The following is an 18072-nucleotide window of genomic DNA, read 5'->3' as shown; positions in this document are numbered from 1 at the left end:
AGTTGAGAATGACGGTTCATAGCTTTGCACTTCGTTGGCGCTATTTGAATGATACCTTGCTTCTTATTATTAAGAGAAAGTCCATAGGGTCTATGGTAAGGGTGAAACCACTAGTGCCATGGTGATCAACCTGTTAACATTTGGTATGACTTACAAATAAAAGTGGAGGAACACTAGGGCTTTTGAATCTGTGGTACTCAGTTTAGCGGTAAATATTTTGTACATTTTGTGAATTTATTTTGCTGCTTCAGCTGTTCTATATATTCTAATCATATACATAAAAATAGACCCTAAGGATTTTTATATACTTTCTAGAGTGATATACATGTGCATCAATTTAACCTCAAAATATTGTACCTAGTACAAAGAAAAACAAATTTTGTTAAAGGAGACATGGATACATGTACGTATCTTGCTTTGTTATTTTGGATAATTGTGTTCCTTTCGAGTTTTCATTTAGAGATTGTTTTTGGTGTACTACAATTAACTTGCCTTAACTATTGGAAATAATCAAGAAGGCTATAAGAAATAAACAAATCTCTTCCATGATAGCTTTAGAAAGGACTGTATCTTTGTGCATTTTTAACCGCAGAGTAAAATGAGTACTCTACTCTACATAGGTTTTGTTTAGAATGGACAGGCAAAATGAAACATGTATTGCAAGAAAAACATACTTAGCTAGGAAAAGAAATAAGGGTTTATTAAATGATTCAAATTCCTTGGTAACAAAATTTCGTTTCCATTGAAAACAACTGTTTCTAGAGTAATATTTCTGTTGAAATGATTGTAAGCCAAAATAGTATATATCAACTTCATTTCATATAATCATAAAAGAAAAAATAATGGAAACACCCTGTCAGTGATAATATATGTATATAGTATTAATACGCCTGCTATGTATTTGTAATTATGTTATGAACACTTGTGGAAAATTATCTAGGTACTCAGTAGGATATTTTGTTTTCTAAATGAAAGTTCATAACTTTGGCAGAGAACAATGTACCAGCAATGCATGCTGATACTATCTTCAATTTGCACTCCAAATTCAGTCATTAAGACCAAAATTGCCATGCTGTCAACCTGTGAAAGTTAATCAATAGAATGCCATAAAATGATGTATTGGTGTTAGCCACTTTTGAGATGGGTCTTCAATGTATTGAGGCTGAAATTGTGAAAATGAAAACGGGTTCCTTTGGCAGTCAGTGAGTACTCTAATCTAGGTCCTGTTTGGTTTGATAAGATGTTTTCTTTTTGTTTCTTAATAAAGAGCGTTTAAAGAAGAGAAAAAAGTATACCATTTGGTTAATACTGAGACTAAAATTGTGAAAATGCAAATGGGTTCGCTTTGGCAGTGAGTACTAGGGAGTTACTGTTTCCATAATATACGTCGGATAAGTGAATACATGAGAGACATCAGAATTTAGAATTTACAAAGATGGCATTTTAGTTATAGGCCAATTTTAAATTATATTTTCCTTTAGAAGATAAGTGATTTTTTATGATTACACACTAATTAGATATAGATTTGTTGGGGTTAGAGTTGAGGCTAGGTTGAATAAAAAGGATGAGAACAATTATGAATTTATGATAGATAGTTTTCATTCTCTAAGATAGGGATTAAAGTTGATTCTCATACGGCGACAATGAATTTTGTGTGAAATAAAATAGCTTATATCTCAATCATACACCACTTTCAAAAATTTCTTGAAATAAAATACTTATTTTTTCGGGATTTGTGATTGAAAATGATTCTTAAATTTCAAAATTTTGATGTCAAATACCATTTTATTTGATTTTGTGTGTATTTTTGAATTGTGTATACATTGTATGATCAAAAGTAAGTGGAAAGTAGTGATGATAAATACATGTGATATCTGTATGTTGATGTTAACATAATGCAATGATAATATAAGTTTAAAAGAATATGGAAACTCCGTTCAGAAAATGAAAAGCACAAAGAAAAAGAAAGGAATGAAGATGTTTTTTTTTTTTTTTTTAATTCTCTAATTTCTAGCAAAAGGTCAAAGACAGGTCTGGGGTGGGTTACAGCCCCCAATATAATATGTATTAATTTATATGTATTATCAATATAAATTAGTTTTATAAATTTTTTTATTTGGATTCTATTATTTATTAAGTGTCATGATATTATTTTTAAAATAAATATAAAATATTTAAATGGTGGTATGTGATTTATTTATTTAAAAAATAATAATAATATTTGATTAATTATATGTGTAAAATTATTTTCTATTTTCTATTTTCTATTTTTTTTTTTTGAAAATATGAGGTCAAAAAAAAAATCTAACAGGTCTATTAAAAAGGCTATCAAATTTCTATATCTTAATACGGCGAGAGAAAAGAAATCAAAGATAATATTAAAGATACGGTTGATTTGAGGAGAAGAAAAAGTGGATTTAACAAAAGTATATGATACTTGATTGGCTTTACGATGAATGTGAAGTATCTTAAAATGATCCAACTTTGCAAGCACTTCTTTTATACGAGTAACAATATTATAACATAACTGTCAATTAGAACAATTCTTCATAATTAAGAAAACCGCTACCTGATAGTTTAAATGATATTAACATTTTTGAATCCTTTAGAAAAAATCAGCTCTAAACTATTATATATATAGTTCAAAGTTCTCCTATTAAGATCGGACATACCCGTAATACCTATGAGTAGTTAAATATAAAAATATCGGTATAATCACGAACCATTCTTCCTCACATTGTCACTCTATTTGAATTTTGAACTTTACTATATCTAGGAAGAGTCACTCAACCATCTTCAAGATATTTTACTATATCTAGGAAGAGTCACTCAACCATCTTCAAGATAATTATTTTATTCTTTCAATACATAACAAATTTAAATTTTTAATCTAATAGAATAGACAGAAATGTGACAAGCCATTAGAGAAACAAACAAAGGTCTCACTTTAGATTACGTCCAGAATTGGAACTAATTTTCGTGTTAGATTGGCACTAATTTAATATGAGCGCAGGGGATGATAATGATATCACGGATAAGTTAAAAAAAGTGCTGAAAATTTTTAATTATTTCAAGCATTGATATCACAAGAAAGTATTTTTCTTATTGTGTTTGATTATAGGGTAGGAGAATCAAAGAGCAGGAGAATCAAATGTGATTCTAAATACATAAAATTAATTTTGCCATTTTTGCATATCATTGTTTATTAGGATTTATTTTTGTCTTTGAAATTGATTCAATTAAGATTTATAACTTTTAAATTTAAATAGTATTTTTATAATCACAATTATAAATTAAAAGTAATATACATTATACTTAATTTTATATAAATAAAATTAATAAATAATGATAATATATTTTAATTTTAAGTTTGTGAGTAACTCACTCGCTGACTCGCACACATTTTTTATATTTTAATATATATATTCACACATTAAAACTAATTTTTTATTTATATTTCTATTTATTTATTTGATAGTATATAATAACAAATATTAAATATTTTTAAAATATAAAATCTCATAGAAAAGAATTATAATTTATATAAAAAAATTATCTATTTTGATTTAATTAATTATTATAATAATGTCTAAAGCTCTTCCAAGAAAAAACGACAGGCTAAAGAGATGATGAGATGAAGTGAGGTGGCAGATTATAGGGGTGGAAGTGGGCCCCATGGCACGAGTGTAAGACGTGGAAAGTTTGGAGGGTGTTGATTATTCCATCTTTATATGGCAAATTATGGGAGGGACGGTGCCCCAAATGGTATTGGCTACAAATTCAGTTTAGGAAACTAACAGCCTTTTTTAATTGCCAACTGTGATGTCTTTATGGTGCCACCTTATTGTGTGGGGTTCACTTGGATTCTAGTGATCAGCACTTGCTCACTTGGGTCCCACCCCTTTGCCTAGCATAAAGACACTCCCATTTTTCTAAAACAAAAACTATAATGTTGATGATCATATTGAAAACGAACAATCTGTAACAAGCCTTTTCACATGTTTAGGCCACCAAGATTATGTAGCCCCATTACATGTTACACTTGTTCCATGACATTCAATTAATACTAACCATAGGAGGACAATATTCTTAATCCTTTTTTTCGAAATGCCTAGTATAGTTTTAATAGATTTATTTTACCTTAATTTTTAGTTACATATATCAAATTTTCATATATTATTTTTGTTTATATTTTGATACGAATGAAGTATATTACAAAAACTTGAGTTTTAGATATGATTAAAAAAAATAAGAGTGTTTGGAAGGAGGAATTAAACTTGAATTTCAACTTTAACAAAGATACATAACAATATTGACATTATGAAGTTAAAATTAAAATGAAAACATACTTATAAAGTTAATATAGAAACATGTAAAACTTAATTCAATTGGCAAATACTTATTTTGTCTTTTCGATTTAACACCGAGGAAGTGAGGACTGTAAGTGAGTGGTTGGGTGCGATAGATCGTCTTGCACCCAAAGGGATTGTGGATCATACGAGTCCTGAACATAATACCTACTATCAAACTACTCTCTTATATTTGAAAAAAATATAAAACAAACTAAACTAAAAATCAATTTACAACTAGATATGCTGATCTTTGTAATATTATTTTGGGTACATTGATCTATTTAATTTCTGTCAGCGACATGAGGTGTTTGCTTGAAAAAGATTCTTCCAACTGGCCACTCACTCACTCTCTTTCTTGCACGGTTTTAACTCTTCTACTGTTGAATTGAACACTATATAAACCTCTCACTCACATCAACTTCTCAACTCACTCACAACTACCATTCTTTTTCTCATCTTTTCCTTGCTGTTCTAGTTCATATACCTGACACCTTTCTTTTTTCATTAATCTTTCATTCAAATGGCCACTGTTGAGGTAATTCAGAGATATACAATTCTCTCTCTTCTTTTCTCCATTGCATTATTACTCTCAGTGTAGTTTAGTATACATCCAATGCAGATCATGTAAGCCAAAACATTTGTGACAGAACATTACAATTTTTTTTCTGTTCCTTTATTTTTGTTTGTTGTCTGTTATTCATTCTGTATCAACAAATCAATACATGTTAATTTGATATTTTCTTATATGTGATCTACGTAGTTATAGTTATATGCATTACATTCGCGATTGTAATACAGAAGTATAACATATGACGTATGATTGATCATGCTTCCTATCAGTTTCTTATTCTCAGAAACAGAACAAACCATGTTGAGATTGTATGGTTAATGAAAATGGATCTTGCAGGTTGAAACACAACAAGTACCAACAACTGTGACAGAAAATGAAACAGTTGAGGTAACCAAGGTCGAGGAAACAACACCAGCCTCCGAGGTTCCTGTCTCAGAGGAAACAACACCAGCCACCACCGAACAAACAAACAAAGAAGCCGTCGAAGAAGCAGCAGCAGTTGAGAAAGAAGCGGAAACAGAAGTGCCAGTTGAAGTTGGGACTACACAAGAAACAGAGGAAGACAAACCAAAGGTCGAGAATCCAGCACCCGAAAAAGTTGAGGAAGTGAAAGAGGAAGCAACAACTGAGGAAGCCACTAAGGAAACTACTGAAAAAGAATCCATAGAAGAAGCAGCACCAGTGGAGGAGAACAAACAAGTTGAAACTGCTGTGGAAGAAGCCACCACAGAAGCATAGACATTGCTCAAAAGGAGTCTAGGTACAGTCTACTTTTCCAATGTCAAAGTTGATGAGAACCTTGTCTATTTTATTTGTTTGGTTTCGCTTTTTTCATTAATCTTATTGTGAAAGTAAGTCTTCGATATGATTTTGGTCATTATGTATTTCTCCTGGTTTGAATAAATTATATTTACTTTTATTTATAATATTTTCTTTTTATCGGTGAAATTCTGATTTTTTGCTCCACCGCATAAAGCTTTCGGCATTTTCAAGTATTCGTGCTATTTTCCAAAGAAGTATGATAACTGGATTACCCAGGTATTGAGAGAAAAAACTTTGCTTCCAAGATGCTTCAGGTTCAATAAAGGGAAAGCATTCAAGGGAGCTGAAGAACAAAATAAATCCATTGGTATCTTTGTATAATTTCAAAGAATTCTAAATTTCTAATTAATGATAACCAAAACTTATGAAAACAAATCCTCAATATCTATTACTATTACAGCTAAACAATTACAACTGATAACAAAATGACACAAAAAAATACAATTTTAAAGGAAGAAGTTGGCTTGAATTTTGTTTCTCTCTTTTCAAAGAGAAGGGCCAAAGGGCAAACTCAAGAATGATAATTGGTGGGATGTTAAAATTGTAATATGTAATTGATTATAGGGATTAGGGAGTAAAGTTACTGTATGAGCAAGAATGTCTCAAGTCAAAACTCAATGAGAAATATTAACATAATCTCTAAAATACTACTTATTGGTTGAAATATGAAATTCATATAGGTCCACCAAAAATTGTACGACATATGAGTTTCAACCAATGTGACAAAATGTGTTTGAAAAAGTGTTTTGCTTAACACTTACTCAAACTAAACTGTTTTGGCATAGTCTCCATGACGAACCAGCAGCTATTAACTAGAATACCACAGAGATCAAAATTTCTTTCCTTTCAATCCTATTTTATTGATATTTTATCCATATAAACATTTGGCCAAGATCAATGATATTACAAGTTACAACCCTTGACGACTTTCCAAAACATTACTTGACAACTTTCTCACAGTATCCAATTTGAGAACAGATGGAATGGGATGCGTCTATAATCTGTACAAAGCTGCATAACCATAATTCTATGTGCAGTCAAAACCAGTTTCACCAAGTACCCATAAATTTATATCCAGATGGTAGGTATGTTCACCAAGTACCGAAACTACAGCAAATATGTTCTTGAGTAATGACTTTAAGGCGGGCTTGCATGACAGGCATAGATGAATAAGCCGGGAAACACAGTCGGTAAAAGCATGTATGAGATGAAGGAAGGAGATCACCAGGTTCATGAGACTTGCAAATGTAGAGACGAGAAGCCAAACCACGGAAGCCTTCAACTGGTAAATACTTCACAGACGTCCAAAAGAAAAGAAGAACCTTCTTTTCTTCAGCTGTCATCCTCCCCACTATCTGCAAAGATTTTTCAAACATAATCTAAAAACTGAGTACTCTCTTAGCAAATATTGATATACCAAGTTAATGGAAAAACATTGCAGAAAAAGATATCTGATGATGCAATAACAACCTAGCTTAAGAGATCCTGGGTAAATTAAATAGAGATTGGGGAAGTTGATATTCAAATTTCTCAACAAAAGGTGTAACAATAACCTAGCCTTTTGGAAAATATCTCAGGCCTTAATTTAATATATATCAGTAAGATGCAACAATTCTGCATAGAAATGTAGCTGGATAGTATCAGAATAAGGGCTCATACTAACAACCATTACCAACACACTTTTGTTAGCCAGTTTATGAAAAAGAGGAAAATATGGCTGCATCAATGAAAAGATAATATTTGTAAACGATATGAAGGGAATCAAAATTCACAAAAACATTGAAAAAGACTCTTGCATGATTGCTGGCCAGGTTGGGAAAGACAGGGATTCCAAGAGCAGCTTTTAAACAAAAAACCAATTCCTTTGCGAAGATAAGATAGTGATGCATCCCAATAAGCAATAAGGCAATAAAACCCACAAGCTTTGAAGATAAAATGGAAACAAAGATGATAGGTCTATGAAGTTAGAGTTAAATAGTTTAAGAAATAAGTTGCCTATAAATAAGAAGGGTCGAGAGGGAGCGATACATGGTCATTTGAATTGGGACCATAGGGAAGAGAAGTTGCAGACCCTCAAAATTCTGCCGAGTTCATATCAACTAATATTAGATCTCTGAACTTGGATTTGTGGGGATCATTCCTGAAAATGATTCCAACACTTGATGGAAATGCCTATTGGTAGCCATTTGCCAATCAAGGCAGTTCAACATCTTCGGCCATTGGAGTAATTGCGGAGCTGCTCTCAAATGCTGGTTTTGTCTGAAAGAGTGATTGCAACATGATGAACCTTTTAGAAGGCAGTTCTAAAGTGGTTCTAGCCGTAATTTGGTCCAGATATTCCAGTCAACAGGTCAAGGAAGTACTCAAGATAAGAACCAAGAACCAGTGGCACTTGGGCAGAAGTTGACAAAAAAAAAGGAAGAAGAACGAAGAAACTAGGGATCTTGAAACTGGAAGGAGAACTAAAGATCAGGATGAGAACACCAACCCAAAATTGGAAGAAACTAGGGATCTTGAAAAGAACACCAACTCAAAATTGGAAGAAACTGTTGTCACTGTGTTACCTGGCGGTAGAAAAGAAACCAGAAAAATAAATAGAGAATGTCAGTCGATATTTAGAAGGTTACTCTGACGAGGTCGGAATGAAGCAAAGATTGAATGTACCAGCAAAATCCATGAATGGGAGATTACCGTACAAGCTGATCAACACACACCCGTTGGTAAACCACCATAATCAAATTCAGTCATGGATGGAAGGGCATGAATCGATGGCTGCTGGGTGTGGGTGATCCCACCGATACTGTGATGAGGGCATGAATGGGATTGAAGCATTTGAGTCAATCTTTTTACCCAATGGACCGAGTCCAAGATAATGAAAAAAGGTCAAACTGCATTTTGGTCGTGATGAAAAGAGATGTTTCTGGTTTCTTGGCTAATATGGTGACACAGTAACTTCATTTTGGACAGTGTAGAAGTTCAACCAGGGACCTTTTCTGTCATCTATGGTTGGGGAGATACGAAAGAGAGGGCCTGAAATCCGGCAATACAACCAAACCTAGTCATTTGGCTATCCCTGATTTGTCAAATCCCTTCATCTTGAGGAGAAGTTGAAACTTTAGAGGGGAATATTGATAGGTGATGGGTCTATGTTAGTTGAGGGAATTAGAGCTGGTTAGTTTGTAGGAGTTAATTAGTTTGTTTGTAACAGAGGGGGACAGAATAATTGTAGAATTGAGTTGCCCGTAAATAAGACATTACAGACTCATGAAGTTTGGCAGAACTCTAATTGAGGCTATTTTCCCTATTTTCTTGTGGTAAAATACCTATTTGTATCAAAATACTGTCTTAGAGACTCTGAAGCAGTGGACATTTATTGTCCACTAGAGACAACAAAAGCATAGCAGGTAGAACACTGCGAAATAGACATTACATTATATTTTACAAAATAGCACCAGAACATACCTCCCAAAACCAAGATATCTGAATATCTGTCTCTTTATAGCCATTATATTCGGTGTGTGCTTTCCAATCTTCGACAGAAATGGCATATTCGCTCCCACGCAGCATCCGATCAAGATCTTCAGGCTCTAAACCTTTAAAAAAGAACTGCTGGAGCTTTGAATTTGATAGAATATCAGCAAAACCTTTGGCAAAGTGAGAGACCTGCTCGGATACTGAGTTTACAAAACGGTCCTGTATAAGAAGATAAACATACTTCACCCTGTTCTTACTATTAACTGCAATGTTTTTTCCACCAGGGCAGAGCTCAACCGCTTTCCTGTGTCCTAATTCCTCCACTTCTCTAACAAATGTCAGTCCTAATGCATCCGAATCAATGAAATCAGAATCCATGTCCAGTATTTGCTTGCAGCTTTTATATAGGTCAGGATCTGCATCCTTTATATCTTCTAAAGTAACAGACTTTCCAGCCAATTGCAAGAAAAACACGCGATCAAAAACAATCCCTACTTGCACCCTATGCATCAAAGCTAATGCAATAACTCGGCCACAGAAGCTGAAGTACTCAAGATGCAGAGGATGGACCTTGGAAGCTTCAAACAAGTAGACAAAGCATAAGCTAAACTTGGTTATCCCAAAATACTTTTAACAATTACAACTGAAACAAGATATACAGCAATGTAAATATCAACACAGGCCTCAAATAACAAGCAACCCTATCCCCTAAAAACATCAACTCGGAAATCACGTTTAGTATAGTTAAGGAGCCAATACATCATTCTTCAAAAAGTAACTGAAGGAAGCACAGTTAGTTAAAAACACCTTTTTTTGGTGTTTGCATACTCATAGTTGTGTCTTAAAACGTACTAAGATGTATTATATCCTCAAAAACATGACATAATGGCCCTAAAACAGGCCCAAATGGTTGAATCAAATAATTATTGGTAAAGAATGCATTAAAATATAAACTTTCACACATGTAACAAGGTTTTGCTTCATTTAAGCATTTGTGATGGATGCTGACTCTGCCTTATTAGATGTTTGCCTTACATTGTTTTAGTGCTCAACGCTGCCAAAATATTGAAGCATTGTGAGCCTACTCTATAAGCCAGTGTAGATCCATTCTCCAAGGATTTAATCAAATTGGAGTGCATTTCATCTAAGAAAAGGCTAATGAGTAATAAAAGACAAACAAACAACCTGATTGCCACTACATTATCGCATGGTTACACAACTGCCAAATCCTCACCCTTCATCTCCATTTTGTAAGGTTAATGAGGTGAGGCTTAGTTTTAGCTCTCTACTTAATTCTCTGGTTCTCAAGAAATTGTTTCCTATTAAATACTTCTTTGTACAAAGGTTTTAAGCCTCGAATACTACTTCAACATATTTCATAATCCTAATAAAGATCATTGTAAATATTGTCCATATCAGAAAAACGCAAGCCATAATTAAACAATTTACAAATTCAACTTGAAAATACTCCAGATGCATGGAAAACAACAGAGGTGGGAAAAGTATGTTCAGAATTTCAAAATAAACTTACCAGAATTGGGGAGAAACCTCGTTCGATCATTTGGGCAAGCAACAAAAAGAGCATTTTCCTGATTGAATATTGCTTGACAAACCAAGAGGAACCACTCCCTCAGCACACCGGGGCCAGTGGCTTCCTCATTTTTGAATTCCATAAACAGACCAGACTGCAGTGATTCGGCCTCAGCACGTGCAATATATTCAAAAGATTCAGTTAATAAGTGAGACCTGTCAATGAGCATCTCATGCAGCTCCTCATAATCTTCTTTTACCTCCGGGAACATCATCATGGCCAAATGCCTCCTAGTCTCAAAATCAGTGACATTCTTGTGCTCGAGAATCCACTGATGCTCGTCGGTCCTCTTTGCATACTTAACAAGCAGCATACGCAGCACATTCTTTTGCCTGACCAAAACACTCCTGAGTTTTTCTTGAGCACCATCATAAAGCTTAGCAATTTGATTCAACTCCTTCAAAATGGAAAGATAAAGAGAGCAAGCAGGGTAAAAATAATTCTCCTCCTGCACCATTTCCTTTCTAATGAATCTCTGCTCCATTTTCTGAAGGCACGTATCAACTTTGCACAACATCTGATTGTACAAAAGATGAAGGTACTCAATCTCTTCAATGAGCAAACTGTTCCTGTAGTGCAGGTGGTAAGGTACAGAACCATTGCGAAGCCTACGCTGCTCCTTGATTCCAGTCCTCAAAGGTATTAAAAACGAAGTAAAATCCCCAACATTGCTCAACAAAGGACAAGCAAGTGAAGGTGAATCAATACTCAAATCCAAATTCATCAACAATGTATCCGCAAGCTCGCGAACAAAGGGGAAAATATCTTGAACTAATATCAATCCTCTAACATTCTCAGCCTCAGAAGAAGCACAAGAAATTTCAGCAGCTTCCAACAATACCCCTAAGCTACTACGACAATAGAGATATAAAGGATCATGAGACCCAACTCTCCTAAGCAATTTACAAATCTCCAAAGCAACACGCGCAGCTTGTGTATGAAAAGTCTTAGACAAAGTACTGCGACATAAATTCAAAAAATGCCTAATACAAGAATCAGCACACAACTTATTACCCGGGTAAGGTGAAACATAAAGAGTAACAAGAACAGAAGGAGCTGATGAAGAAGTGAAAATCTCAAAATAACCATTGGCAGAATCAGCATCAAGTTTAGGTTTAGGTGTCAAAGCAAGATTAATGTAAGTAGTAATAAGACCCTTGACAATTTTATCAGGAACATGAACATTTTCACCACAACAAAGACGGTAAACTAAAGAAACCATATCATTTACAACTTGCCAAGCTTGAGGATGTTCAGTGCTACGCATACGACCAACAAGTTCAAGAATCGCGTCGTTCTGTAAACAACACTCAGCGAGAGTTTGTTCCCACTGAAGCTGTTTACCGCGGTAAATTAACCTTTGTTCGAAAAGAGGAATTCCTTTCATGTATTGAATTCGTTCATGAATTGATTTCACGTTTTCTTCTGGATAAGCATGCATCACAATATTATTACCTTCTGACATCATACGAATGAAAAACTGAATAGGACTTCGTTTCAACAAACCACCACCGTCACCACCACCACCGCCGCCGCCGCCGCTCCACGAATTAACTGTTTTCGTCTCGTCTTTCCTCATTCTCACAGACACTAAGTCATCTGAAACGTTGTTGTTGTTGTTTTCGTCGTCATCGTCAAATTTCCGTTTCGACGAATGACGATTTTGTTGTTGATGATGAAGGAAAGGGGTTTCGATTACAGTCATTTATTTTTAAGAGGCACAAAACATTATCATCGTCTCCCCCTCCTTGAACTATAGATTGAATATTAAAAAAAGAAAAAATTATAATAAATATAATTATAATAATAACTGTTTTATGAGTGATCAATAAAATGGGAGTGATACTGAGAGAGAGAGAAAGAGGAAAAACCCCAATCGATCGTAGAAATAAAAACTCACATAGTGTGTGTGTGTGTGTGTGTGTATGTGTTTGTTGTGTCTAATTTTTGTGTTGCCGTCCTCTTCGTTCCCTTTCTCTCTTACTTTCTTGCGATTCTTTTGTTTTGTTGTTACAATCCACAAACTTATTGTAATTGGCTAATTTAATTGACTGCGAAACGGTGTCGTGTCGAGCTGAGCAAAGCTCACCGCGGTTTCCCAAATATTTTCTTTCTTTTTTCAGTTTAAGAATAAGGTGATGGTGGGGTCCCATGCCCTTTCCGAACCACCGGGTGCGTATTTACATTACACATTTCCAAGAAAAAGGTTATTAGTTGACCAAAAAACTTAATTTTATTAAGTATAACGTCAGTATCAAATGTAAATAACCAAAATTATTTTTTTATGCTTTTTAATATAAGTAAAATTTAACTAATTTTATTATATTAATATTTCACTAAAAAATTAATTAATTTAAAAATTATTAATTTAGTAACTTTTCAAAAATATTTAAAGAAACAAAAACGTTAAAATTAGTGTGCGGATCCGTGCCATTTACTAGTCAAAATTTGATTAACTTTTTAACAAATATAAATATATTTAAAATAAAATTAATATTAATTCTGGTTAATATAAATATATTTTAGTGAGTGAAATAATTTAATATATATTTAAGAAATTCATTAATGTAAATAAATAATTTAAAACAATTTGAAATTGATTCAATTTCATGAAAATGATTTTTATATTTTAAAAAATAAAATAAATACTATTTATTTTTAATTAACTGTAACATTTAAAACTGATATATTTATTCTAAATAATAATAATTTATAATATTTAAATCATAACTATAAAATAAATAATTTAGAGGTAATAATTCGACTTTACAATAGTAAAAGATATAGGTCAAATTGCATATACAACAATTTTAAAATTGCCACCTTCCACAATTTAAAAATATAGTAAATATTTTATTTTAAAATTAAATATAATGTGTGAAATCAACATTTTCATTCTTAACAAATAAATATACATAATCCATAGAAAAATAAAAACATATATAACATATTCTAAATAGTATATAGAGAGAGAGAGAGGATTTACTAATTTACATTCATCTCTTAAAATGTAAAGTAGCAACTTATATATTTTTATTTTGACAAAAACACCGCTATTTTACTCTTTATTATATATTAACAAAATCTATAATTAGATAATCATCAAAAAGTAACTTTTGTTCTCTTACATATCTAATATTTGTTGGTTACCTTATTATCCAATATTAATATTCATAATTTAAATGTGATGATTTTTTGATTTGGAGATTAAGTTTTAGGAAGTTTATCTTTTCGTCAAGCCTTTAGGGAAACAAATCCATTTGACTAAAGCTATTTGGCATTATAACATTTTTTTTCTTAAGTCAGTCAAGTTTTGGAAATTGCCACATAATAAGAAACATACCAATGATAATTTACAATCTCATTATGGAGGTTGTTTCAAGAAGTGAACTCTACGAATATGAAATTGAGACTAACATCCATCTCTTTTTATCCTGTTCTTTTGCCACTAGAATCAAGTTTTGGTCATAAAACTCTATTTTTTCACTCTCAAATTGACATAAGTTTGGTTCAAATTATCCTTGTCATATATAACAATGGTTGGTCGCGTCAATATAGATATGTTATTTTGGTCAACACAATAATTAAGATTAATCTTATTTGGTATTTTAGAAATCAAACTCGATTTGAAGATATGATTCATGTTTTTCATACTATTGTCAACATAATTATTGCTAATATATATTTATCTAATATTTATCTAACATTCACACTTATAGCACACTCTCCAACTCTACTCATGAATTTCAAATTCTCAAGTTATTCTTAAGTTATAGTTCATCCTTCTAAAGTGTCTATAAGGAGGCAATCTAGCATCCCAAAAAAGAGTATTTAATTAAATATAATATTGATGGTGTTAGATATTCTGGTCTTGCTGCTTGTGGAGGTATGTTAAGGGACAACTCTGGTGTTTCCCTATGTTGTTTTGCTGCAAATTTAGAAATTACAATTGCATTACATGTAGGGCTTACGGGAGTTATGATTGTTATTGAAACAACATATAAGATTGGGGGGATTCGTATGGATTGAATATGATTCACATTTGGCAAATTTAGCTTTTATGAATAATAGCATTTTTCATTGGTTATAAATAGATAGCTCAATTGTCTTGAGATGATTAAAAGAATGAGTTTTATTGTATCTCATATTTTTAGATAAGAGAATCAATATACAGATAATATTATTAATTTGGGACTTCATATTGTTATTTCAAATGTTCTCAATAGAAACATGGTTGTTCTATATGAATATAGATTTTGTTAATTTTTGTATGTTTTTATCACTACTTCATGAATTTATCTCTACGGATTTTTTTTTATATAGATTTTATTGATGTTTGTATTTTTTTTTTTTTGCATAGTTTGTCCTTTATCATAATTTTATCTCTATGGGTTTTTTCTTGTAAGGTTTTTAATGAGGCAATATTTTGTGAATCCTTGAAAATTATTTTATTGGGTTTTGATATAGTAACCCAAACATCTTGTATTTTCTTTAATTTTGTTTTTAATATTATTTTAGAGTATTTCTAATGATAGATAATTAAATTGAGGTGCCAATATAGTATTGATGTCGGGTTAATCATGTGAGATTTTTACAGTCTATTTATATTTTTTAAAAATTGTTACATTTCTAAGTCTAGATTAAAAACCTACACATTTTCAATTGGACAAAAATAACCCCTTTATTGATTACCCTTTTTCTTAGAAACATTTAAAAAAAACTACATTCTAATAACTTTTTATCAAATATCTCTTTAGTAATATTTCAAAAACTATGTTAATTAATTACTGAAATATTTTTTGGGATTTTTTTATTATTAACACAAATTAATATTTTTTAAATACGTTAAAGCAAAACTTTATGATATTCTTTTATATATATATATATATATATATATAGTGAAAAATTATGTTCTTTTTTTGTTGTTGACAATACTGTTAAAAAAATATTTTCAGAATTTTTTATTTATACAATTCAAAATCAACTATAATATCATTAATTGATTTAAAATATTTTTTTTTCTTCACAAAGTGAGATAAGTAAAAACTGAAATTCAGTTTAATAAAATCATTTTTTATTCATTTTTTCAATAAAAAATGAACGAGAAAGTAAAAAGAAAAAAATTAAATATAAAGAAAGACAAACAAACAATAACTTTAAGGAGAGAGAAAATCACATCAATGCCCATTCATTTAAGTAATTTTTTTTAAAGAAATATTTAAATATTTTAGTCAAACTAAAAATGTGTTGGTTGCTAATTTACATCTTTATAGAAGGAAGTTGGTGTAAATTAATAAATAAATATATATATATATATATATATATAAAATTCTTAATTAATTAATGTCTGAGTTAATAATTATTTATAGACACTAAATTTTATGAATTTAAATGTTCAATATTTTTATATTGTATTAACGATCATGGATATTCAAAACTATGAAAATTGAATATGCATAGTTATAAATTTTTTATTAAATTTACATATATTATTAAATTGACAAGGAATCATATATTATTAAGTTTTTATAAAAATTTACATATTTGATATACTAAATAAAAATATTAATTTGACGGTTTGATTAATGAAATTTTTAATGTCTACAAATAGTTATTAAACAGAGTAATTCAATAATTGTTCATCTCATTCTCACATAAAATATTCATTCTCACTTGATATATATAATAGGTTCAAAATTTGTTGACTCCTAAAGTAATTCTAAGTTGAATTACTTCGTTTAATAACTCGTTATAAACAATGAATTTTATTAATTTATCGTTGAATTAGAAGTTCTAATTAAATAGATCAACTCCACTAAGTCTTATAAAATTTTAAAACTATTTGATTCTACATAACAGTTTCAAATAAACGTGTATTAAACTTTAAAAGAATATATTTTATCATTAATATATTTTATTAATAATAAAAAATTGAATTCATAATACTCATTGATTATAATGAATTATCAAGTGGAGTAACTCAAGTTAAAGTTACTCATAGAAACAACGTCACTCCATCCAAACAACAAACAAAAACTAGAATACTGTAACACATACTTCATGTGCTCACTGGTAGCTTGATCAAAGAGAAGATCAACGACAAACATTAAGTGGGAGATCATAGAACAATTATTGCCAACCCTTATACCTACCAATCTCAACTCCGTGTGAAATAAAATAAGACGATTTATCTATGCACAGGACAAATATATAGAAGGAGAAATAATCTCTTTATCGTATACTCCTCTTCGGGCAAAACTAATAAGCCATATCACCATTCCATTTGACGTTAGTGTGCACTAATAGTAATAGATTTCAACAACACTCATTTATTTCAATATAATTTATTAAGTAATACTTACAAAAATGGAGAGAGAGAAAACACTTTACTAAACACTCATCTAAATGGACATCACAATTTTCAATACTATAATTTGGCGTCTATTTAACATGGTGCTAATTGACAAAATGAACCTTCATTGTGAAAACTCTTTAACTCTTTAGTAAACCCAACATCTTAACTCAAACATTCAAATGATCTTTGGAATTTATTATTTTCTAAGTGGTTAAACTCAAGTGATTAATAGTCTTTAATGAACATAAAATTTTAAAAGCATCCAAGTTCATCCTAACAACCATATTTTACTTTATCTCCTATCAAACTCCCTATTAGTAGGGTCGTAGAAGGTTAAGACTTAGCAGAAAAAACCTCATTTTTTCTATACAATCATAAAAATGGTTAATAATCAATAATTTATATGTTATTTTTTAAATTGCAACATTCTTTCATTTGCTAATCTATATAAAAAAAAATTAGAACAGTTTTCGATCTGAAAACAAGGAGAGCATTTGACCAGAGTGGAAGGTCTTTTCTCAACTGAGTCGTTTCCTCAAAACTGACTACTTGCTTCCGACAAACAAACCATTCAAACAAACTGTATTTGAGTTTAAGGAAGGAAAAAAAAAACTGTATTTGAGTTTTACATATTATTACAATGCCCTGTACAAAGTGTGGCTAGCTGCAATGCAACCAACAAAATACATCAAACATAACCATCTGATGAGGCAGCCAAAAGTTTCAACATCGGGAGAAGTATTTCAGTTTATTACAACAAAACATGAGAAAGGGAAGGAGGCGTATAGTGCTGGACTTTCCCTGCATATATTTCAGTTGTTGTTGTGGGCGAGTTTGCGCGAACTCAAGCACCTTCGTTTCTCTTCAACCCTGAGAAAATACAAGGTGCAGAATCATGGAAGTGCAA

The 18072-nt window shown here is 31.3% G+C and overlaps 3 protein-coding genes across 5 annotated transcripts in view; 1 reads left to right on the top strand and 2 right to left on the bottom strand.

Moving 5' to 3' along the window:
- The first annotated feature begins 4729 nt into the window (after positions 1-4729).
- LOC101509335 (uncharacterized) lies at positions 4730-5849 on the top strand. The gene is made up of 2 exons (XM_004507571.4): positions 4730-4887; positions 5260-5849. Exons 1-2 carry the CDS (start codon positions 4873-4875, stop codon positions 5659-5661), a joined length of 417 nt encoding a protein of 138 aa, XP_004507628.1. The 5' UTR covers positions 4730-4872; the 3' UTR covers positions 5662-5849.
- A 180-nt stretch (positions 5850-6029) lies between these two features.
- LOC101510740 (E3 ubiquitin-protein ligase UPL5-like) lies at positions 6030-12908 on the bottom strand. Its single transcript, XM_004507577.4, has 3 exons — positions 10751-12908; positions 9208-9797; positions 6030-7100 (listed from the first exon to the last, which is right to left on the bottom strand). The coding sequence occupies exons 1-3, from the start codon at positions 12513-12515 to the stop codon at positions 6837-6839; spliced, it is 2619 nt and encodes an 872-aa protein (XP_004507634.1). The 5' UTR covers positions 12516-12908; the 3' UTR covers positions 6030-6836.
- Positions 12909-17766: 4858 nt separating this feature from the next.
- LOC101508905 (F-box protein CPR1) overlaps positions 17767-18072 on the bottom strand; it is a 2923-nt gene continuing 2617 nt past the window's right edge. For all 3 annotated transcript variants that reach the window (XR_012161307.1, XM_004507570.4, XM_027336796.2), the window contains one exon: positions 17767-18035. Coding sequence is in view for 1 of the 3 variants with exons in the window: in XM_027336796.2 (XP_027192597.1) it covers positions 17978-18035 (58 nt within the window). In the remaining 2 variants the exon portion in view is untranslated. The remainder of the gene's footprint in view (positions 18036-18072) is intronic.

This window comes from Cicer arietinum, chromosome 7 (assembly GCF_000331145.2).
Source record: "Cicer arietinum cultivar CDC Frontier isolate Library 1 chromosome 7, Cicar.CDCFrontier_v2.0, whole genome shotgun sequence".
NCBI classification, from domain to species: Eukaryota; Viridiplantae; Streptophyta; class Magnoliopsida; order Fabales; family Fabaceae; genus Cicer; species Cicer arietinum.
Note: the sequence above shows the minus strand (reverse complement) of the source record. Positions and strands in the feature narration are given on the sequence as shown.